Genomic DNA, 25,987 nt, shown 5'->3' on the forward strand with positions numbered 1-25,987 from the left:
AGGGCTATTGGGGAATGGCGAGGCCCACTCACCTTCTGGTTCACCACACAGTGTGCACTGTGATTCTAAACAAGGACCAAAGAGAGACAACAGGAGATTAATAGAGGCAACACATATGCGAATGTCTGCGTTCTTGCGTGTGTGTATGGGAACAAATATCAGCATCACCGCCCTCTATATAGAAAGTGTTAACGACCGCTACTCAAGATTAGGCCACTTTCTCTCCCTCCCTGTCAAAAGCAAATAAAAACAATCAAACAACATAGGTTTTTCTCGCTCCTAATGCCCTGGCAGAGCGATACCCATGTGCATCATAATAGAAACCCAGCCACCATGCATAATACGGCCATCAGCCACATGCGGCTGCATAAAAAGACAAAACGATGCAGGGACAGGCGTCAAAGGGGAGGAGGGGAAAAAAAAAAAACGAGACAAAATGAGAAATCATATTGCATCAATTCATCACTGCCATGAGCAATAGGTGCCGCGTGCCAAAAATAAGAACGCGCGGACCTCGGTGAGGCTCGGATTCTAGATTAAAGCAAAAGATGCATTGATTCGCGATCCATCATTTGTATTATTCACATTAGGGACGACCCTTTAGACTTCAGGGTTGACCGGGCTTCACATGCATCATGCATTTTTTTTTTGTCTGCTAATCAAATCTTATTGTTCCCATGCAAACATAGCAGCACACCGCACCGTCAAATCTCAATCAATATATGGGGAATTACTCGTAATGAAGTATCAGCTCTCTCCCAGGAGCCGGCAGAGTGCAGGCAGCCTCCAAGACTATTTTTAAATAAACAAGATTATTAAACGAGTTTGTTTTTCAGAGACACTGGGCATAATGAACGAATGATCATGAAAATGAGCGTCATGTCCTCGGGCCCTCGGTCTCCACAGACGACCCCGGAAAACAGCTGTGTTATGTTGGCGCTTGTCTCTCTTCCCTCACGTTAGAAGGGGCCGAGAGAGGCCACGTTGTTTTTTTTTTTAATGCCGACGCTCTCCTTCATCTAATCACAGCTAATTAGGGGGCTTAATTAGATCAGCAGCAACCTTGGACTCACGACTTGCCTTAGTTTTTTTGGGGGGGGGCGGGGCAGCGAGGCGGCCCTTTCTATGGGCCGAGCCTGGTTCATTTATGGGCACACGAACGCGACAAAACAAGTCCATAAACGCTCAGAAGTGCCTGCTTTCTCTTACTCTCTTTACCCAGATGACCTTGCTTATGGCGGAGTGCGGTGAGGACAGCTTGGCAGACCGGCTGATGAATGAGAGGGCTCTTTTAAAGGTTTGTTGTCGGCGTCAGTCTCGCGCAGGTTGTAAAGTGTCACAGCCCAGCTGTCCGCCCGTCACACAACTGCCTGCCGTATTCTTGCCCGGGCACTGAGGTCACATTTGGCTTTTTGAGAGTCTTTCCTGCTCAACTTTGACTGCTCCTTCAGAACATCTTCTATTTTTTTCTTCAACTGGACCTCAGTGTAGCTCAGAAAGTCCCGTCGGGCTCGCACCGTGCGCAAAGTCTACAAACGATTCCGGCTGAAAAATTCTAGCTGTTATTGTCACTTTGTAGAGGAAATTGCATTGTGCTCTAACTTTATTTAGGTCTCTGATCTCAAGTGCTCTTTCAGGGTGGTGGTCGGGGTCTGAGAGGTGGAACCGTACAAATAGTATGGCCAGCACTGCAACTGCAGACAGCTGAGGCCTGGAGAGAATTTACTGGTTTAATTAGTCTTTTTTACTTCCCTCTCCCTACAGTATAATTCCACAGAGTCAAAGCAATTGGCTCTATTAGTTTGTCGTGGCCGCTTAAATCCAAAGTGCTCTTGAACTTCTCTGTGTGGAGCCCATATTGATCTTGGTCAAGCTGTTTTTACAGTGTGGGAACGATTTTTGGGCAATTCTCGTTTGCTTTCCAACTGTATAAAGCTGCCAGCATTTTTTTTTGTTTTCGCCGAGAGCCAGAGTCATTACGCTCCTGCTTTTGAGGATAACAGATTTCATAATTGAGTCACTTCGGAGACAAAGAGTTAATCATTTAGTATTTTTAATCTGTATCTGTAATCTAATGAGCCTAGAGAGTCTGCAGCCATGCTAGCAGCTCTGCGAGGCTGTGCTAAGGCGTAGCAGTGCTTTGAACTGAACAGTACCATATTCTGCCAATTAGCACTAAAAACAAGTACGGCCGAGGCAATTAATGGGAGTGCAATTAATTTAGCAGATATTTGTGTTTACATTGCAAATGTGACCTGATGATCACCAAGGTTACTACTATTCATCCTGAGGGCAACATAAAGGCCTGCTCTAAATTTGCTGAGAATCCATCAAATAGTCATTGGGATTTGTCAGACCGGATCAAATGATGGTCCAAGTTACCCACCGACAGATCGACAGGGATAGTTTTTGTAAAAGTAAAACTGAACACCAGGCTGAAAAGCAGCGTTGAACATTTGAGCTTCACTGTGTGGACTGATGTGTGTGCGTGTAGGAGGCTGTTTTAACGTCATATCCATGTGTTAATTAGAATCCTTCCAGCAAAAAAAAAAACATGTCAGACACACATTAGAAAAAAAGTATTTCGCCTTTACTCATGAATAAACCTGCAATTTTGATTGATGCCGTTTTTCTCACTTTTCTAAGAATAAACGGGAATTTAAAAAAACGTAGCGCTACAAATGTCGGGGTGTGAATGAAAAAGTAAACAGACCTCCTAAGAGCGAGCAATAACAACAAGGCATTCATCCTTATAGCCTCGTTCGGTGAAACCGCGGCCAAACGGAGACGTTTTTCCATTTAAGAGACTGAAAAGGTTTCCAAGCAACTGCCTGGGCTGCACAATTATATCACTGAAGGACAGAATAGATAGGAGGTACAGAGAGAAAGAAACAGGAAAAATGACTTTGGCTTTGGGAAGAAGAAACAGTGACATGTTTGTTGTATTAACAACAAACCGAATACTGAATACTTTATCAGTGCTGCCTTTGGTCATACGACAATACCTATCTCAGCGGTGCAACTTGAATCCAAAAACACGAAAGATGATTTTAAAATCAAATGTCAGTCAATTTGGCAGCATTTTACGACAACCATCACTAAACTGTAAAGAACTGCCCACCCATAATGACAAGAATATATCTCTGCAACTACAAGGTCTATATAAAAAATGTTGTACCAAAATACAGGTAACCCTTGAGAGATTTCTGCAGAGGTGTAAGCGTCACTATAGGTCTCACTGGGTCAGAGTAAAATGAATTTGGAATGCAGCATAAATCAAATATTTCATTTCAGCCTGAGAAAAGCTGACATTTTTTGAGTTTGTGATGCAAAACAGAAGCCCAAAACTTCCTGAATACCAAACCCAACATATGAGCTATCTGTCTTTCCTGATAAAATGCTAATAAAGTGTAGCGGAGCAAAGTTAGAGAGATTTTACAAGAAACATACTTTGGTGGAATCTTTTTGGCCATTTCACATTTCTCATGTTAAAGTCAGTAAAATGTATGTTTTTATTCTTACATTTAACTCTAGGTATATACTCCATCCAAACACAACTGTTTTTGGCCATGAATCTGTAGAATCCCAACTTTTATATGGCATATCATTGCACTGTTATCATGAAATACTGTGATTGTTAGAGTCCCATTTAGGACATTCTCTTTTTTTGCTGCTTTTGTTGGGTGGTGTTGAAATTGTGTTCTGTCGTGGTAAAAATGCTTACAATGTGCTTTGTACTGAGCTTCTTCCCATTAAGTGTGCATGCTGTGTGATCATGTTGCCACATCATTAGCATGCCCTTTGATGGCGCTTTGTGTAATGCGACACACCCTGCCCTAAGGTAACCGTTATTTTACCGGTAAAACATACAAAACTGAATTTTATAAAACATTTATTACACAATTGTAAAGTATGAGTTCCAACTTCATGATGAACAACTACTTAATAAATTGAAATTCAATGCATTTAATTGTGTTTTAATAGTTATTATAACATTTACTATCAACTAGATTTTACTCACCTATGCATTTAATATTTATGAATGATGGCTGTTATAAAATGTTCCCATCTATTTTCAGTATGCCGGTCTTGGTAAGCATGCTTTAAAAAGTAGAGCAAGGCTGGACACCCTGACCTCCTGTTCCTTGTGAGTAAACAAGCACACGGATATTCACAGGGGTCCGCGGATTCCCCCGACATCAGCCCATCTCCGAACACAACACGCGCGGAGAGCAAATCCTCAGCCTTGATCTGATAATGTATTCATCCATAATTAAAGCCTCCATTTCCATACCAGCGCGGCTTGCTCACGCCTTCCCCGTTGGCTCATCTCCGCTTTTACCCTCACTCTTTCTCTCACTCTGTCTCTCTTCACCCCCCCCCCAGTTCATATGACGTGTGAGAGATACAGGTGCTAATTAGCTAGTGCTAAGGCTGTTCTTGGATTTTTCACAGGAATGCCGTGTCTCCGAGAAAACACACAAGGTTATATAAAGCAAGGTGAGATGGGGCATTAAAAGTGTGCGCTGTGGTAACACAGGTGCGAGATGGAACACAAACTTTATTCAGGGAGTTGGTGCGTTTCTCAATGACTTGGGATTTATTTACAGGAACATAAGCTCTGTTTGTTTGTTTGTTTTGAGTCAGACGGCACTCAGATCGTGAGTTACAGTTCAAATAAAGACTTGTTTATTGGGACCGGGTCAATAGGTGGTCAATAAAGGAAAGTACACAGTAATGAGTAGCCTACACAGATGTGCAGTGACACAGATGGGCTGACGCGAATGTGTACTTACAGGCGTGACCACACACGGATAAACCGACTCGTACAATTACAGGATAACCGAGCAAATCGCGAGAGCTGCACACTCCCACACCCTCGGCCTCCAGCCTCATCTGTGTGGACGTTTACCAATTTCAGTTTACCTTCCCCCGACTGGCACGATCCATCTTCAGCGGCGCCCCCTGCGTATATGCAACCCTCCCCCAGGAGCTGATCCAGCACTTCTCAGAGGAGACGCGGTGCTGAGCGTAGGGCTCGAGGAAACTCATCAGCCTGGCTGTGTAAGCCCCGCTTGCCTCTTCAGAGCCTAATTACACTGCATTGTCACACACATTCACTGGGTATGCCGCATACACACGCATTATGCAATGGACTCAAGCAAGTGCGGTTCTAAAGTGCTAAAAAGTCTAATACTTTATCAACATTGTTGTATCTTATTTGTTTATGCTGTACTAAAATGTAAACACCCCATGAGGCAGGTTACGTGCTGGACTGTCTGCTGGCTGGGAGTGCTGACTTCCTGAAATCCATGTTGGTTGACCAGAAAACTACAAGTTCTTGTTTGTACCACTTTGTAAGGATTATGACTGTGACTGTGAGCTGTAGTGTGCTGGATACAGGATTTTTTTCATTATTTATTTATTATTTTACATTAGACAGAGCCAGGCTAGCTGTTTCCATCCCTGGTTAGGCTTAGCTAAACTAAGATAGGTTAAGCCAAGCTAACTGACCTGTATCTCAAGCACCATATTTACTGGATAATCATTAGAGGGGCATCAAACTTATCAGCAAGAAAAGCATATATGCAGATTTCCTAAAATGAATGAATGCAAACTTACAACAACTTACAAACAAGACAAATTATTAATTGAAAAGTAAGTATATTCCATTCCATATATTCTCCACAACTTAATTATTAATAATTATAATCAATTTAGTTCCATTCCTGAACCTGTGTGCTGTCATACGCTTCCATCTAACTATACACAAGTCAATATACTATATGTAAAATTATCAAATCACATATTTTATATAAATACATTCACATACACACCCATACATATATGTGATAATCATATGTACATATACATACCTACATGTGTACACATCTGAGTACATACATACACTCACAAGTACAAATATACATGATATATTATGTATATAATGGGCAGCTGTGGCTCAGAATGTATATATGAATTACTGTAAGTCTCTTTGGACAAAAATATCTGCTAAATCTATATAATGTCATTAATGCAGGCTATAAAATGAACTATTTCTTGATTTAGCATTTGTACTGAGCACTTGAATCAAAGAGGGTGAGATGCTACAAGAAATACATTTACTATCTCAGTTAAATCGCATAATCATGGTAAAACATTTTATATATCCAGCTTGTAATGTTGTTTATTTATTGCATCATGGTGTTAAACATGATGAGAGTTCATGGCTGTTCAATCGCTCAAACTTCAGTTTATCTTACAGCAAAGGTGCAAAACTCAGAATCTGCACACTAAAAGCAGTAGAAATACATAACATGTGTGTATGATGTATAAAAATCATAATATTACTACCAAAGCTATCACTCTGTAAAACATGATGGGACGTCAGTACCTGAATATAGTGCAATAAGAGGGAGCCTTTTGTCAAACATTCATAATATTCTCTCCTTAGAAGGAAAACAGCAGGCATCTGACATCGATCAGCGAGTGTTTGAAATCAAGCCAGCCATCGCCGTCTGTGGATGAAGAGACCGTGAGAACACTACACACAGCTTTACCAGTGTGTGTGTGTGTGTGTGTGTGTGTGTGTGTGTGTGTGTGTGTGTGTGTGTGTGTGTGTGTGTGTGTGTGTGTGTGTGTGCGTGTGTGTGTGTGCTTGTGTGGGCTCCAAAATGAGGCACATCAGAACAAATGGTTAAAAAAAAAAAAAAAGCTTTTAGTGTGCTCCTGTGGCTGTGCGTAGAAGAAGCAGTGGGTGGTTTCGGTGTGACGCTGGTTGTGGGGATCTAAGCTCGACCTTCAGTTACAGACAAACACTGTCATTCTGCAGCAAGTGAAAAGCCATCATATGTCAGGATGCATCCCCTGTCTATTTAGGAAATCTGCGTGTGTGTGTAGATGTGTGGCTGTGGGGGCCACGGATGCTTGGGGCAAGCACATATTCTGAGAGAACTGTGGATTATTGCGGCTACTGAGGATTTCATATGAATAAGGTTCATTCCTGTACAATGAATACATCTGTTATAAAAGACACTTAGAAAAAGTAAAGGCTGCATGTTTGTTTTGTTTTGATATTATTTTCCCCGTGATGCCGCCTTAGCTGCTGCAGGGGCCTCCAGATGGTTAGGTCATGGAAACAGGGGTCCACTCTCAACCCTCCTTTATATCCTTGTTAGTAATTTATTCTTGATGAGCTCCAAGCTCTCTGCATGGTTTATTGATTCTGCTAACTGAATTGAAGTCTTATAGTGTTATTTGTTGTGTATAAATATCTTGACCTAAACTCAAAGAATTTAATAAGATCTGTAAGCATGTTTTATTGGTTTCATGAAAATGAAATGATCTGACACATTGGAATGACTTTTAAGCTACCTCCTCATATCTCTTCTTGCTCTCTGTACTCTAGGTCCTCAGACCGCAATATTCAGGGAACATGCTTGAAGTATTGATATGACATGACATGAAAAAAAACAAACAAAAAAAAAAAGGTGAGTCTGACAACTTCAACTGCTATGATATGACCATGGAGGGAGGTCTGTGAAGACTCATCATTCCGTTGCTCTTCCAAACACTCTTTGGCTGAGTATAGAGAGCACAAAAACCCCACACCGGCCGAAAGTTACACTTTGGCCTTTAGGCAATTTAAACAGTGATTATCTACAGCTCATGTAATCTCCCGCCAACAGCATTTGTCATTTTCATTCCATTGCAAGCGGCAGTAACATCACCATAGGCTTAAAATAAGAAGCCTGGTATTTGAATGTGTTGTAAGTTTGTGTTTGCTAATAAAAGAGGGTGGATAAAAGATTTTATGTTATCACCCAGATTCAAAACAGGAATGGCTACTGAAATTCTAACATGTATCACTGGAAGGGAACTTAAGGCCCCAAATAACATGATGCTGGCCAGATTGATAAGGAACATTAATTTTTTTAAGAGGATTTAATGATTTGGCCGACCTAATTTAACAAAACTGCAAATGTTATCAGTGAACCCCTTTTGAAAGATTCAAATAATGTCTGTGCTCTTCTGCACCTCTGACCACATGCAACAATGATGTCGCAGTGTAGCGGAACATCCTGGAGTAGATGACATAAGATGTTCAGGGGTTTCAGGTTACTCTTTAAGTTAAGTTGAACATAGTAAAGTGCTTGTCTGAAAGTACCCAATTCAGCTTCTTCTTTTTTTTTGTTTATCATGTTTGAACAGAATCACTAAGAACTGCAACTGGGTTAAATCATGAATGTGTTCTCCACTATGTGCCCTAAAAATAGTCCAGCAAATGGATGTGATTTGCACATACAGAACATACATACTGTATATGAACACACATTCATATATGTATGTGCATCCCTGTTTGTCTGTGCACGCGTGTGCTATAGAAGTGTGTGGGTGGACACACTCTTCACACTGTGGGCGCTCGTACATGTGAGGCAATATTCCTTTTAGCAGTTTGCTTCTCATGTGAGTCCCCGAGCCCAACAAACAACAAGCCGGACTGTGACGATAAGAGGCACAGACCAGACGGAGGGAGGACGGGAGGGACGGATTTGGGTTTACGAAGGTGAGAGAAGGAGAAGGAGGTAAAACATCCTCGCGTTTTTTTTTTTTCCGTTTTTTTTTCCATCAACCCCAAGGGCCCTTGGTCAGATTTATTGGTGGCTACTCCTACCTCCTGGGAGGCAGTGTGGAAAGAGGGAGATAAATATTTTAGGGAGGAGGAGAGGATTGAGTGTATGAGTCTGAGTCTGTATTTAAGTGATTTGCTGCGTCTTAACTGTGCTGAAGTGTGGATGATAGAGGGAGAAGAGAGGTGGTTGTGTGTAAAAGAGAAGGACAAGTGAGGCTGGACAGATGGAGGGCCAACGAGAAAGAGAGAGTTGTATGGACAGACGTCGACAGAGGGACTTGTGCAGAGGGGATATTGATGGCCTCCTTCACGCCCCAGCAGCCCTCTGTCTTACTGGAGCATCTATCAGGAGCGCTCGGCCCCGTAGATGACCACGCTGACACCTTCTGAGGGGGGCGGGGCCGGAGACATCAATGAAACGTCCCTCACTTCTCCTTCCCCTGCACCTCCGCGTCCTCTTCGTGCCCTCCGTCCTCCCATTATCGTTTTATCTTAACTCTTCTCAAGTCTTGCCCTGATCAGAACTGACAACGTCTGCCTCCGTGTGTTTAGCTTGCAAAGGATGTGGAACAAACATGACCCGAGTCAGTTATTTATAACTGGGTCAGCTGATGTCGGATTGTGATGGAGATGTGACAGGAGCTGCAGTGTGCTCGAGGTCAAAACAGGTTTTAAAGGCCCCCGTTGTTGAAGAACAAGGTTTCCGCAAATGATTTGTTCATAGAGTGCATCTAGTTGCTAAAGAAATACGGTGAAAGTATCAAAAGCCTGAGAAAACGTGCACTTTTAAACGAGTCAGGATTTCTATAAGGTGGTGATGTCACAACCACAATGTCATCGCCCTCAGCCACATCCAAGGACAGTGGTGGTTGCAAAGCACCGGCACAGCTGATGAAACACAAGTATGAACCTGAATCCTCTATAGCTTGGAGGAAATGGTTAAAATTCAAAGGTAGCTCTGAAACTATTGGGAGCAACATTAGATCTAGCAGCTGCTCAGTATACGTTTCACCACAGCTACCTTAGGTAGAGTTTGAATAAAGTGTGTTTTATAGAAAACTGGTTTATTTAATGGTCTAAGCAGCATAACACACCCCAGCACAAAATAGTGGGGCTCCTGGACTATTGCCTCTTGTGGTACACAAGAAGATGGGCCAGGGCTGAATGGTTAGCATGCTAAATCCAGTGGATCTCTGCAGCACAACACGAAGACTTCTGTGACAAAAAGTTTCTTCACACGTTGAAAATGTGAGTACATTTTTTGAATGTTTTAAACATGAAAAAAAATGTGGCCATATCTTACACATCGCTCCTATAAGTCCTTTCTCTTAACATCAGAGAGTTACTTGAAGTCCAAACTAAGTAAACTGAGTGTATCAACCTGCTCATATCTGTATTATGCTTTATGACAGTCTCAGTGGCGTCATCTCTGGGCAGCAGACCATTCACGAATAGTTCAACCCACAAAAGACTGCTGTACAGGTGGCATTTTAACATAAATCTCAGAGAAAGTGCCTGGCACAACTAAGCTAATACTTCACTCCATATAACATTCCCTTGTATAACATTGTATAACATTGTTAACTACTTTAACAGGAATTGCGTCGCTTTACAATGTAAAATATGGAAAAACAGAGAGAAATATAGAGTTTTACAACACTAGATGGTAGAATAAGGTAAAAACAACAAGAAGAACAGATAGATATATAGATAAAAAGCTGCTCTATGGAATCAGCTGCTGTATTGACTGAAATAAGGCTGAGTTGATGGTAAGCCTACACATCATCACTGTTTGTTTCTGTGTCACAGTGACTCATCCTTTTAAAATCCCTCCATTCATAAAAATCCCACTTTCATACACAAAAATCGTGCTTTTTACCACAAATGCAATGTGCTTTACAACAAAAATGCTGGAGGTGATTTCTCATAGCTATTGTTGCTATGAATCAATAAAGGTAATCATTGTCAAGCTCGATTACAGCTCATTGGCTCCAACATGTGTGCGCCATTGTGCTCAATAACGGTGGACAAAGAAGCAGAAAAGAGAGTTTGTCAGGCATGAAAGTAATCACCAAGGTCAGTGACTGTGGTACTGAGGCTACTGTCTATTATTCTTATTCAGTCAGACATTTTGGTTTTGCAGATACAAAGCAAACAAGACACACGGAAAGGACAAAAGTGGGGGAAGGGGGAAGAACACAATGACAGGGAAGAGCATGGTTGGTGTCTGTGTGTGTGTGTGTGTGTGTGTGTGTGTGTGTGTGTGTGTGTGTGTGTGTGTGTGTGCGTGTGTGTATCCATGTGTGTGTGTGTGTGTGTGTGTGTGTGTGTGCGTGTGCACGTGGGGTTTTCTGCAGGCATGTCTTTATGTTGCCTCTTTAAACTAGGGGGAAATATTACTCTATTTGTTCCAAATGGAAATTTCCTTGTGTCAGTAATTTTCAATTTTGGAACAAGGCAAAACAATGCAAATCACTCCATTTGCATCAACAAAATGAGCCTTGATTGAAGTGAGTAATTTGGTTTGAAATGCACAGGCAGAATATGTGAAATGTTTATGGGAGAATCAGATATATAGGCCCAGCACCAGACAACACTTACTCATTAAGAATGTTTCCTGCAGATATACAACATATTTGAATTGGTGTTGACAATATCAAATATCAAAATAAAGGCTGTGTGTCAAAATTCTACTGAAAGAGATGTATCTATAGTGAGTATCAGTAACACTAAAATCTGAGCTAGTAGCTCTGTGAGACTGCACTTATGCATAGCAGTGCTAACATTAACACACTATCAGCTCACACAATGAATCTATGAACATACTGATGTTGAGCAGCCACAGTATTTACAGAGTTCCTCATTGCAGTGTAGGGTTAGCTGGCAAACATTTGTTAATTTGCATCAAACAAATAGACGAGCTGAGCTAATGTGCATGTCCTTAGTTTTGTTAGTCATCAACCAAAGACTGGGACAATTTAAATGTTGGCCTCATGTTGGCCCTAAGTGTTATTCACCTAGAGTTTGGATTAATGGCTGTCACCATCTTGATTTTTTAGAGTGAGGTGTCCGTAATTGGACAAGAGCATGGGGCAAGGAAGGATATCATGATCTTACTGTAAATGGGACCATAATGTACAAAATTATCATTATTTCATATTATTCTGAAACTATTGATTGAGACCATAAACTCTATGGAAAACTATTCACAGAGGTAATGAATCAAAGGAGATATTTGGACTTCTTTTTGCAACCAATAGAGTCACCCCCACTGGCCATTAGAAAGAAAGCAGGTTAAAGGCACTTCCACATTGGCTTCACTTTCCAGAACCAGAATCTCCATTCATATCAATGACTGGGAAAGGTAATATCAAGTTAACAGTTAAGTTATTACAATTTGAGGACAGCCTATCCAATAGTTTTTGAGACATTGCACTACAAAATACTTGTGTCAACCTGATGATGCCAAGAAAGGAAAGGTCAGGTGATCACTAAAGTTAGTAGGATACAAATTCAAGAAACCATAAATGTTTTTACCAGATACCGATGCAACATGCCCTGCTGTGGCACCATGGTAAAGTCAAAGAATAACCAAAGAATTCAGGATCATATCTCTCAGTGACCTGAATGGCTGATAATCTTTCATGGAAATTCACTGACTATGTCAAGACCATTGAAAACCAAAAATATGACCCGCTGGTGGTACCTGAGGAAAAGTCAGGGGATCATACACATCACACCAGCCAGATTCGTAATGTCGCTGACTTACTCTTTGATCAGTTATGCTACAGCTTCTTGTAGTATGATGAACCCGAATGATGACCAACATATGATTTTTAATCTAAATTTAATTTCAATTCTTCTAAACCCCTGCTCACTTCACCTGTTGGTCACGACACGGCTGTGGCCAGACTCAAAAAAGAATACTAATGGGAGGTTAACTGACAATCTCCCAATTTACAACAGGCCTGGAAAAAAGCATTAGTTCCTCACTCATTCCAGACTAAGTAGGGCTTTAGCAGTAAGATCTCAGTGAATTTGACTAAGAGGAACTTAGTTTAGTTTTTTAATCTGTAAAAATTGCAATAGTTTCACTTAAACTTGATGACATTTTGGTGGTGACGCAGAAGATATTTAGAGAAAGAAAATCAGTATTCATGGCCGCAGTGGATCATATCTACCAAATGTCTTTCTACATTACCTGCCCTTGCTTTCTCTCATGTGCGAGGACATCGGAAACGGGATGAAGTATGTGTGCATGTACATATGGGTGTGCGTCTGATTCAAAAGCAATGGCACGGAGTCACTGCACTCATCAGTCTGCACGCTCCCCCTGAGGATGATGTCATTGGCACCGAGCCCGGCTGGTGGCCGACTGGACTGAGGGGACCAACTCTCATTATCTCCCGTCCAGATTTATAGGGCTGCCGCGCTCATATTTTACACTGAGGGACATGGAAGGGAGGGAGGCAGGGAGGAGGGGGAGAGATGGAGAGACGGAGAGAGTGGGAGCGACAGAGTATTCACTGATAAATCACCCCGCCTGACTATTCACTCTTTAAAGAAAACTCTTCTGGCTATCAGCACTCTCAGCAGCATCAGATATCAATGTGTGTTTGTGTGTGCGTGTGTGTGCTTGAGTGTGTTGTATTCCTCTTTAGGCACCATATGCTGTCATTACAGACACAAACACAACTCACTTTGTAAAACTTCACATGGCGGAGGCATCCGAGGTAAAGACGCGCCATTCAATTTCTGCTCATTTTCTCTCTGTTTCACATGACTCGCGGAGGTCGACACCTGTGCAGATGAGTTGTGAGTCCTCCCTTGGGCTAACACACACACACACACACACACACACACACACACACACACACACACACACACACACACACACGTACATACACACACCACTCACAATTGTGCATTCAGTCATTCACAAACCCACCGTCTCACCCGTGTAGCAACATCAAAAGGAAACTTCAAACAGCCAAACTCTCCATGTGCTGGATGCAGATGCAACCAATAACTTGGCAGGGCTCAGAGATACCCTCCTTGTCCCCTCCCTCCACCAAGCTCCCCCTGTCTCTCTCTCCATGTCACCGTAATGTCACAACATTGTTTCACGTGATTGTGTGACTGTGTAATGATGATAGATTGGCAAGCGGCGTCTCTACACGGCAGATTTCAGAAGCTACACACCTGCTGTGCTTGGCGCGGGCAGCCACTCCTGGGAGCAGGACACGGTACAGATGTAGTAGTGCGTGTGCCTTTGTGTGTATTCGTGTGTGTACTTTATGAGTTCTGTCCAGGGTATTGCATTATGCTCCATCTCCTAGAATGGGCCTAATGGGCTGTGAGGAGAAAGCAGACGAAGCACACCCAGAGGCAGCGTACAATGTGTCTAACACCTGGTCAGCCATGTCACTGGTCGGCCATATTGGATCTGTGCCGGGCCCTTCTGTCTCTTTGTTAACTAGTAAATGCATCCTGGGGATTAGCCAGCGTGGCTTTGCTTACAGCAAATTCTTGATCTAAACCAAATGCCTGCAGCTGAACAAAATTGTTATGCAAAACAACAAAGTCTATTTAAAAAGCCTGTATAATGACAGCTTGTTTTTTTTGTTTTTTTCATTTCAGACCTAATGATTGCTTCAAGATCATTACATGTGAAGTGTGGCGGTGTCTGAATCTGCTGAGACTCTGCCTGTGCGTTCGTATTTTCTTGACATTTCGCTGTGTTCTCAATATTTCTAGGCAGCGGTGTCACCGACCGAGCCAATAACAGCTAGGGGTCAGCATTCTATAAAAAAAAAAAAAAAAACATATCGACCAGGTCACATCCCTGTCTTTGTCTCACTCCTCTGCTCTGTTTGTCATAAAGAGCTGAAGGTCTGTGTGTCTGTTTGACCGAGGGGTGAGACAAGCTACGCACACACACACGCACACACACACACACACACACACACACACACACACACACACACACACACACACACACACACACAAACACACAAAGCAGACAGGCAAACAGTGGAAAGGGTTACGCTTGCACATTGACTGCATCCAAACAATATCTGGTGGTGATGCGAAAGGTGCAGGCGTGTTAATTTGTGCTTTAGAATGCAACAACAGTGAACACAAAAAAAGTTTTTATTTCTACACATCTTCGCTGTTTTGTTCCTTCATTCATACTCTTGCTCACTTGACCTAAGCTGCTCTACCTCTCCGACTCAAATGGTGAGCCTTGACTTTATATGTCGAAAGCAACAACAATTTCTGTGTAGTGCACCTTTAACCATACCTTATCTTTATTGCGCAGACATTGTAGAAATCATTCAAATCAGTCTCTGACAAGGTCCCATTATCTTAATGTTATTTTGCTCTAGTCTCACCTGTCGACTAAATCAGTTTGTATTCAAAGAGATCTTTTTTGAAGGGTTAAGCAAAACATTAACATCTTAATTCACTGCAAAAAGTGGAAACATACTGTTGAAATGCCAACTGATGGCTGGGAGCCAAACATGACTGAACCAAAACACAGTGGCACAAAAAAAAACACAGCTGCTGTGAAAAACAAGAGAAAAGACTTTAAATGCCAAATTTGAAACAAAATGTATTCAAAGTATAAAAGCATGACCTAATTGTCTTCAAGAGACACAACACCAAATGGACCACAGACAATATTTACATAAGGGTGCACAAGATCAACACCAGCTTGCCGATGAGCTCAGGCAGGTGGGGAAGAGGAAATGAGGACTCTGGATGCCTCACACCCACGCATATAAATCATGCTTGATGGTCCAGATAGAGGTGTTTGCTTTAACCATATTGAATGGGTGAGGATGTGTTTCCACACGCTGACGCCTGGTGAATGAATGCAAACACTATCACACTGTTCACTGGGCTTTCCCTGCAGCAGGGTATTAGCTCCATTGACCTGATGGCGTCACAGCGCCTCGAATCTGTGTCACAGCCGCTTGATGGAGGGACAGTATGATCCCCCACCACCACCCCACTGGATATAGTAGTAGTGCAGATGTGGCTCGCAGGGGGTAAATGCTTACAGTTTGAAAAGGTCTGCAAGGAGGCTGCGTTGAAAACAGAGGCAGGTGGGAGAGACATAACGCAGCAGCAAAACATAGAGCAGAAGAGGTTTCTTTAAATCCCTGTCACAGATGCTGACAGTGGCATTGCGTTAACCTTAAATCTGTCACACAACACCCAAACCTGTGCATTCCTACAACAAGCTCTTAAGGTGCTTGATGGGAGACAGCCATCACCGAACTAGGACTGTGGCAAAAGGAGATTGCATAATATCTACAGAGAGGCAAAAAATGTCATGACATGTTGAATCACAAATGAACAGATGAATCAGTCACATGATGTTCATCAATTTAATAGACACATTTGCAAGTCGAGACGATTGCAGTGTGTCATAGAGATAATAAAGGACCATTTGGTTTTGTGTGAAATTGCTAAGTGCACTGCAGATCTCTCGACTTGGAGAACATGTGCCACCAACATGCCACTCAGCTCGGCACATATTAATACCCCATCATCCAGAACACGGGATAAGGTACCTTTACCTGCATTTCCTCTCTATTATGAGGAGTGCCTTTGAACAGTCGGCTTTTTCGGTAAGAGCAGCTCCCACCTGGAGCGATCTGCCAACACTTGTCAGAGGCTGTGAAACATGTAGTTAATTCATGATTCATTAAAAATCAAGGTTAAAAGACTATCAAGTGTGACGCTACTCTGTATTATTCATTTAATCCGTAGTGTGCGTGTTTTGTTATTCATGCATTACTGTCCTTGTTTCTAATTATTTGATGTGTTGTTATGAAGTGTGCCCTGCTTTGTCTACACTATTGCTGTTCCTGTTTTTTTTTAAATAGATTTTACGAATCTTTTGAAGCCTGTATTACACCTGCCCAGGGACTTCCTTTGAAAATTAGCCAAGATGGCTGAACTGGCACATTTATAGAATCATGGCTAAATAAATAAACAAATAGTGATGACTTAAGCTTGTTAATGCTTAAGGCCGTACTATGTGACAATTCTTCAGAGATGCTCCTTGTCCCTCTGTAGCCTAGCAACCACAATACAGCTTTTTTTTTTTTTTTTTTTTTTTGCTCCGCACTGACTTATGCTACAGGGAGGGCAAAAATACCACCGCCGCTGAATGAAAAAACGGGGCAAACACAAGATTGCTTTTATGTCATGAAGTAACAGAGAAACTGAAATCCAAATAAGAGTGTGGCTTCTTGCCAAGTAAGTTTTTACATACTGGGAATTCAGCTTGGCATGTTGGTGCATAACAATTAACTCAGTATGAGAAAATGTAAAGGAAGATAATGGAAAGAACAAATACATATAAAATAAAAAAAATGTCAATAATAAATATATTACAAAAACAACATGTAAAGTGTAACCGAGAGAGAAGAGAGAGAAAGAGAAGGTTTTCAGGGACTCACAACTGATAAAACCATAAGCAACCCCCCGGCCTTTATCATACACATACAAAAAAAACCCAAAAACACTGCAGTTATCTGAATACAGACACATACACCGTAGCTTTCCCATATTTGCAGACATCCCGTTGCCATGACGATGGGTTTGGTGGAGGAGGAGGAGGAGGAGGAGGAGGCAAACAAGGTGTTTGCGGAGTCTCCTTCCTGTGTGCAAAGTGTCTTCCCCGACGCTCTCTTAGTCAGAGCAGATGCATAAGCATGAAGACGATCCCCCATCTCCACCAAGACTGAATTAATGTGGCCCACTTCCATCCCAGATAGGAAGACGCCCATTGGAAGGAGGGCTTGCAAACGCTATTCTGTTCAACCCACGGCCCTCTCTAGGATCCGTTGATTATGCTTTAAGTCAAGGGCTGAAGCATGAGAAAGGGTTTATCTCCGACGGCGAGATGAATATTACATGAAGCCAGGTCATCCTCAATAGATATGGTCCTGAGTCATGCGGTCATAGCAGATCTGTATTTGCAAATGCGATAAATATTACATTGATGGCCTCTTTTATGTCCTCTTTATGACTTCACAGCCCTGGCCATCCATCAGAGCGTGTTATTTCATTCACACTCTGGTGGCGCAAGAACTGCGGCGGTTAAATCATTCACTTATTCATGCGGCGATTTATTTGGTTTAATCTCACCGATTGGAGCAACGCGTGGGCCCATCCGGCAGAGTGGTGGCCGAGTGATAAATGTGGGAATGGCACGCTGATGTGGAGTTACGGTTCATCCAGATGTTCCCTCAGCATTGATCAGCATGCCCTGTGGATGGATGGCTATTGGTGTGCAACCTGGCGTGGATTCCCAGATGACACATAGCGTTTATTAGCACGTGTCTACCCACATACTAAGGTAGACAGATACGCAACGAGCATGTAAACATCCCTCCTTAATGCTTGTGGTGGCTAACATGCCCTCTGTTATAAACATATTCAACACATACATCTGAATTGAGACAGTCCATTGTTTCAGCTCTGCTCCTTAATAGACTGAGAGCACTCTGAAATGACTTCTGGAGTATATTAGCCCTGACCTTGTATTCAGAGTGCCCAGGCTAGCAAGCTCTAACTAACAGGCCGACAGCACAGTAGTCCATCAGAGCTGCCTTTAAGCAGCCATGACTAAGTGGTACCTGGCTCTGGATGGGGCCAGCTCTGGTTTTAGGGGACTCTCTACAGAGGCTGAGAACTGATTAAAACCTGTGGCAGGTAAAGCCCTCAAAACAAAAACAAAACACGAGCAATTCATAATCAGCCTTTGCCAAATGATGAACTGAATTTGAGAGAGTGCCTGATTTCTTAAGCTGTAACAAAAAATGCCAAAAACTGACAGAGAATATTATACCGCCTTTCCATCAAAATTACACAGGTCTTTTAAAGGCGGGTCGACCCGCTAAAAATCGCCTATTGACCCCAGTCCCACTTCCCGGCAGGCAAGGCAGCCCATCTATCATGGTTCATGCCATGGATGCGCCATAAACAGCTGTAACATAAGACTAAATAACAGTAGACCCATTGTGAAAGAGACGTCTGTAAAACAGTGAGTTTTTCACATCATAACCCCCACAAATTGACTCACTTGACTGTCATAATTTGAGCCATTCGGTCCAATAATATTAAGAAAGTCTAGATGAGTCGCACAATCATGTTATCCCCCTTTAAGTTAGCAGGCAATAAACTGGAAGTCAGCCAGCTCGGTTGGCAATCCAGGCGTTTTCATAGCTGGGAAGTTGAGCTTTTTTAGCTTCAAAACACCACTGAGCAGCTTTCATAAGAATAAACAGGGCTCCACCTCCAACCCTGCGTCTAGTAATAAAACATCCTCGGACAGACACATCCCAGATTCCTTCCTTATTTACACAGCACCACCGGTTTTTGACGATGCGGCAGCACTTTGGGTGGCGGGATTTTGGCGTGCTCAAGTGGGTAAGGGAGCCAAGGTGTTAAAAACCTGTGTCTACTGCAGAGTCAACTGACACTGGTGTAAATGCAGAATCTACACATTCCCATTGCACACAAAAGCCTGATCTCAGTGGGTTAAGTGGGACTTTTGACCAGTGGAAAAGGGGTATCAGAAAAGGTGTTCCTTACTACGCATCAAACAATACGCCACCATGCTGCACTTTTATTCCCTCACTAATTCAGCTAATACAGCCAGTCAGCCAGTGCTTTTAAAGGTGGCTACCAACTGAGGGGTGTATTCACACTATTTGTCTTTATTCTTAAATGTCACTGACATGTTTTCACTTTCGAGTCAACAGGGAGGGTTGGTTTAAGGGAACCTGTTGTAAGGGCTGTAGGACATGAAGGCAAGTGAGACAGTAGAGCAAAGAGGGGGCTGATGGGTTTTAGCAGCAGGTGGATGACCAACCTGCTGCTTGAATTGTCAGGTGGTCGTTCAATTTACGCATGCCATAGCTGGCTCATAAAACAATTAGTCAACTAATCATTAATCATTAATCATCATCAATTTTGGTAATCAATTTAAGCAATGTACATGTCAGTGAAAAAAATTGCCGGTTTATTTCACACTATATTGAACTTCATTTATATAGTATTTGTCTTGCACCCCATGCTCTGACAATGATGCAACATAAAACTAAACTCACAGAAATATTCTCAACATAAATAACGTCACTATGTTAAAAAAAATAAATAAAAAAGCGATTCTCAATATTAACCTCATAATCATCAAAATATGCTAACACTTGCAATGCTACTAAAACATATTGGAATGATTTTTACATTCAGATTACAGAGCAACAAGTAATCTTGAGGAAGGTAAATGCGCATCCTATTTGCAATATTATTGATGATCTAAACAGCATAAAACTATGAACAAATCCTAACTGCTGCCTCGCTGGAGATAAAATAGAACAGGCCAGCTTGCTCAGGCTGACTGCCTGCTTGAATCACTATTTTCCGAAGATGAAAGGATATCAATGTGAGACTGCGGAACATAACCAGAAAGAAAACAGGTCTGCCTTTTATGGTTTTTAAATGAAGCCACACAAGAGAGAGAGCGAGGTTGTGACTTGTGTTCACCGGAGCTGGCGACATCTGAGAGGAGGTGATGAGAGGATTAAAAATGAGTGCATGAGAAGATAGAAACAGAAGTGCCATAAACATTTCCCCTCTTTGTGCCTGAAAACAATAGAGAATCATATACAGAGAACAAACAGAGCACTGGGTGGACTCACTCCCTCAGTTTCTCTTACATGATTTACGACACTCAATAACAGGTGGGGAATCTAGTAAAAAATGGATCTGCATCAGCTTTGCACAGACGGTTCGCTTTCGGGTTCATGTTTAGCGGCTCAGACATCAATTTTGCCTGGTGAAAGAGATAAAAAAAAAAAAAAAAACAAACAAAAAAAAAAAAAACGTTGAGTCTCATCTCCATTAGTCAGTCGTCCCTTTGGAGACAGCAGGGAGAGATTGATGGCCTGGTGAGAATAAACAGCTGGAACTTATGGGAGCGGTCTGTCTGTGTCAGGACCAGCCTTGAACTCCCAAGGATAAAAGTTGAGTCACAAGTTGGCCGGTTGAGCCCCGAAAAACACACAATGAATGAACATGAGCCTATCGTCTGATTTACAGAGCGACGACGAGACAGAACGTTAACTTCAGACAACGGGCTGGGGCAGTGGCAACTTTGATTTGTAATGGGGTTTAATTGCATGGCGGTTAACAGCTGTGCTTGGGTGCTAAACCGTAACATGCAGCATTGATGTGTGAATCTGCACGGGATTAAACCAAAGAGCTGGGGTGAGCCATAAAACATGGACATGTGAATATTGTTCCGCGGCTGCAGCACAGGAGTCTAAATCATAGTGACAGGGCTGGGCAGAATAACTCCATCCAATCAAAGAACACTCAGGGGATGAACGCACTTCTCTTCTCTTAGGCGTATTTGCATTTTTTTTTTTCCCACAATGTTGGTGATATATACTGCTTAGATAAAAGCCATCATCCACTGGCAGTCCTTGGCCCAGGGTGATATAATTAATGACGAGCACATCAACTCCCATATGTGGAACATGCCTGGCAGTTTGCTTGTCGATCAGCATCTGCCGCCCCCTGCGACAAAATATGATCCCAATCAATGCTGTAATGGCTCAGAGGCCACGGACCTCATCAGCAATGGCAGGTATGACAGAACATGTTGTGTGTGTGAGTGCCTGTGTATTCATGTGTGTGGCCCTGGGACACTATTCATGTTATATGGGTCCAAACAAATCCACTAATCTGATCAAAGATGTTTCTATTAAAAGAACTGGCGAGTGTTTACGAATGTGTCGAGTGAGACAGCCTGCGCATGAATAATAAAAACAGGTTAATAATATATGCTTTGGAGCTCATAGTGCAGGAAAAAGCGAGGACGATGGTGTGTGTTTGCATATGGCCTGCTTTTAAATGATTCCCATAGACTGCAAGACAGAGGCAACTAAAAAAAAACAAAAATAAATGATGGACAAGGTCTCTTTTCAATACCCTCTGGTAATGGCCAATCACTTAGGGCTATGGAACAGATCAACAATGTAAAGGGACATCCTGGCAATGGGCTCACAACCTCAATGAATCTCAAATGATTCAGACTGGTGCAGCATAATGAAATGTAATCTTGTCTCCCTTCTATTCATCAAGGGGAGTGGGAGTGATGCCCCATTGAGAGAGCTACCCATATGGGTGCTTGAACTCTCAAAGTCTTCACTAGTATGTAGCGTTGGACATAACACTGTCTGAGTATTATAGAAAAGATGTGGCGTGCTTTAAATGTTCCAGTTTGCCAGCCGAATCATATCATGAACGCAAGTGTCCTCCAAGCCCGGTGGACACACTGAAAGCCTGCTTCATATGCCTGCTGATGAAAAAAAGACCAGTGCCCATCTGTACAGTGCATCTGTTCTCTGACATGGCTCGCAGACAGTTCAGAAAGCGGACACAGCTCTGTCCCCATTGTCATTCACAGAGCTGGTTTACTCTTGTGATTGGCAGGCAAAAACGTGAGGCGACTTCATTCAGTCCACAAGGGACAACTGGACTTTCTGCAGACTTTCAGAGAGTTCATTTGGGGTGCTGATTTCACTGATTTAATCGGCTACCATTCATTGCAATATGGATGTAAGGCAGTTAATTCAAGCGCCAATGCCGTGGTGACAGTGCAGCACATATGACTACGGTCCGACAGGACTCAGTCTGCAATGCTAAACGGCGCACATTTGGTTCCAGCCTGAGATGACACTGAGAGCTGTCTCATTTGTCCCCAATAAATCCAGATCCAGTTCTCTGAGTTCATGTCTGGAGGGGTTGTCTCTGAGGAACTCGATCTGGTGCCAGGCAGCAGCCAAACTGGCACTCGGGGGGGAGCTGGATTTGATAGACATCTTCATATTCCTGCCAATATTAACATCTGAACTTCTTGTAATGATTTAGTTTACTTTCTAAAAAGCCTCACATCCGATTGTGCCTCTCATGTATTACAACAACAGACAAAACATTTTCCCATTCGGCTGATTAGAGGAGGCTTTGAGGATTCTTGAAACATCGTCAGAACAGCGGTAAGTGTTATTAAACAGCCCTCTGGGTTTTTTTTTTTTTTTGTAAAGATCGCTGGATTTATCTATTTTTCAGATAAATTGATGCTTAGCTCTGTGACTTGAATTTAATGGATAAAAGGATACATGTGCATATTCATGCAAATCATTTGGTGACCGTGGTAACACATAGGTGCATCAATGTGGGCACTTTTTCATGATTAATAGGTTAAAAGCATTTAAAAGTGCTGTGCTTGCATCTTACTCCATGCACTTTGTTTGTTCATTAAGTCCAAGTGCCTGACAGTGATCCCAAAGTAATAAACCCCGAACAATTACTGTACAAGACACCTCTTTTTCCTCCTGCCTCTACCTGTTAGTCATTAATAACAGCATGCAGTAGGTTTGCAGTTTTATATTCATAATAATGCTGACTCTGTAGCCATCTGGTAATTTGAGTTCCCCAATGTGGGTCCTGATGATGCACTGACGGTTTGTTCATATGGACAGGAATAGGCCAGCTACTACATTTACAAAATCAAACGACAGGTGTGAAAGCACCCTCACAGGTGAGATCACTACCTTCACACCTAAAAGCTCTACAGTGCAGAGGGCTCAGCAACAATCAGTGGAAAGACTCCCACTGAAACAATTAAATCATTAACAGTAGACATACTGTGGATGCTGCTCATGATAGCGGGTTAAGTCCTGGTTGTGTTTTACTGGAACAATGATTAATGATCCGAGTTTGCTAATCTATAGTCCTGTCTGTAGGTGTTCATGCCAGACATGTGCTTCTCAGTGGGTACCGCAGCGGCACCACCTGGCCTAATGACCCTGCCTCTTACTAGTCAGCAGGTATTTGGCTCGACTTGCCGCAGATCAGCTGTTGACGAGGCGGAGGAGGAGGAGGAGGAGGAGGTGGTTGTGTGTGTTTCCCCCCAACGCACTTGGAAATGGAGATGAAGGTGTTAGATCGCCACCGCATCATCACTGAGGTGTCAGATCTCCAGTGAGCCCACATGGGGGAAGTGTAAATGTGAAAATTGCGCTCAAAGAAACACCTGTTGCGATGGCCATGTTTTTAAGAGTGCATTTCTCCCGGGAAGCCTAATTGTGTTTACTTAATGTGTTTCATGTTCATTGTAGTTCATCCCCGACGGAACTGTCGGACGCATTATGTTCGGAAACCACACTCGTGCCCATTATCATTTGATTAAAGTGTGCGAGTGTCATGCACATGCCACATTGATGATTTATCTGCGGCTATTAATAGGAGCTGTGGGGGAGCGGGCGTAATTGCATTCTCGTGATGAGTGACTCCGTAATGTGGTGACAAATATATGTAGATGGCGGCTACATAGTGACTCATTCTACGGCGGGACTTTTGGTCACTTTGTCGACGATGATGATCAACACTTATTCTCTCGGTTATCTGATCTGAGAGTCCTCTGAGCTCTAAATGGTTGAGGAGGGGCTCAGTCTACACTGAAAGTTAGACAGTTCTGTTTGTTATTGAGGGCCCACTTTGAAAAATCTGTGAAAGGAGGTACGCTCTTGAGAATTCAAGTGACATAAACTGTGTTTATTTTAAACCTGCTCCCACTGCTCCAACACAGCAGCCCACACCTGCTGTTCCTTCAGCTGCACCTGCCTGTACCTGCAGTCTATTGTGGACGGCAGGATCCTCAGCCCCGCCATCTCTGTTCCAGCTGAAATCCCAATTTCATCAAATAATCCTGAATAAAAAGCCCCATCAAAGCGATAGGCAATGATTAACCGACCACACGCCAGTTTGGTCCGTGTGTGGTGAGCGGGAGACGTGACTGCCTGTGCCTTCAAAGAAAAATAAAGGTGCGACAAACACATTTTGGTGCTTGCAGGACCAACTGTTTGGTTGCACTTACCCATTATTTTCGTGGTTTGGGTTTCTGGTTCGGTTCCCATTATATTTCATAGATTTTATCCTCATGTGTCATGTCTCTGTTCTCACGCTCTTTTTCTGTGAAAACCTGTTATTCATTCGTTTATTAGCCCTTGTGTATTTAAGTTTGTCTGTGTCCCCTCTTTTCCTGTTCCCGTCTTTTTGTGTCTGCTGTATTTCTGCGGCCTCCAGTCTGTCTTCAGTTCAGTATTTCCTTTCTTACTTACTTTGCCTGCCTTTTGTTGTTTCCACGTTAGCCTTGGGTTAGTTGATTGTTTAATCTAGCTTTTTGGTAAAGGCTTCCTGCATGCTTCTATTTCTGCACTTAAGTCCTCACCATTTTGCAAATCATAGCAGTCACTAGTGTTGGGCAAGTAGCTTCAACGCTGCAGTTGGTTACTAATTACATGCTACTCACTGAAAACACTGGACATTGGAGGAAGGCAGGACCAAGCAGGTCCAGGTAATGATAAAAATAACAGATCCTCAGTAACACAATTAGGAAGAATCAAAGGACAAAACTGATAAAGCAACATAGGAACTGACTACACAATCTGGCAAGGAACTAAATAAGTGAACTGCTGTGTGTATATGCATGTGGTGAGTGGGGGAGGAGGTGGGCAGGTAAGTCCAGCTTACTCCTTAGCAGAGGGGAAGTGGGAACAGGTGCGCTGATGGGCTGGGTAGCCAGGCGGTGAGGAGATGAGGTGAAGTCTGAAGCATGTAAAAAAGTAAACGTGGCCCGAGAGGAAGGACAGGGCGACAGACTGTGACATCACAATTACGTCACGGCCAGCTGACTCCTCTACAGCTAGTCACAGCTTCTGTAATTTTTAAGAAAGGCATTATGGTTTAACAAGCAGCCAGCCTCCAGCTTGGCAGGTGCTCTCTCATCATCTACAGATGACTTTGCCATGCTGATTGAGCGTTTTTTTTTTTTTCCCAAACTCACACCAGACTTCCAACTCTGAGCAAATTACCAGCGATTCATGAATGCAGGCTTGCCAGTGGCTAACGTTAGCAATGCATCACACCATAAGGAAACATGAGGCAGAATTACTTCCACACTCTTCGTCTACCGACAGCCTCTCTTGAACCAGGCTGTTCACTGAACACAAAGGCCAAACTGATATCAGCCCTTCCTCAAACTCCTGGTAAGAGAACAAACAAGCTGATCTCCAGTAACTAGTCGTAACATAGTATCTGAGGTTAACGACTGTAATGATATTACTACACTTCATCAGTGTTGGGTACAGGCCAAAGAACCTACCCAGAAAAAGAAGGGGAGTAGGAATATTGACATCTGGTCATGTATTATAATGGTCTTGGAATAAATTACCTCAGTTTCTTATATCTGCATTCAAATTG

At 42.7% G+C, this 25,987-nt stretch overlaps 1 protein-coding gene across 4 annotated transcripts in view; it reads right to left on the reverse strand.

The window, feature by feature from the left end:
• dlgap2a (discs, large (Drosophila) homolog-associated protein 2a) overlaps positions 1-25,987 on the reverse strand; it is a 174,405-nt gene that overhangs the window by 87,863 nt on the left and 60,555 nt on the right. Inside the window, exons 1-2 of one of the 4 annotated variants that reach the window (XM_037071441.1) lie at positions 17,801-17,877; positions 33-65 (exon numbers count right to left, since the gene is read on the reverse strand). The exons of 2 other annotated variants lie outside the window; for them this stretch is intronic. In XM_037071441.1, the coding sequence (XP_036927336.1) occupies positions 33-65; positions 17,801-17,825 (58 nt within the window). In that variant the 5' untranslated portion in view covers positions 17,826-17,877. Of the gene's footprint in view, positions 1-32; positions 66-17,800; positions 17,878-25,987 lie in introns of those variants that run through there. One more of the 4 variants, XM_037071443.1, reaches the window with a different exon arrangement.

This window comes from Acanthopagrus latus, chromosome 16 (assembly GCF_904848185.1).
Source record: "Acanthopagrus latus isolate v.2019 chromosome 16, fAcaLat1.1, whole genome shotgun sequence".
Lineage (NCBI taxonomy): Eukaryota > Metazoa > Chordata > Actinopteri > Spariformes > Sparidae > Acanthopagrus > Acanthopagrus latus.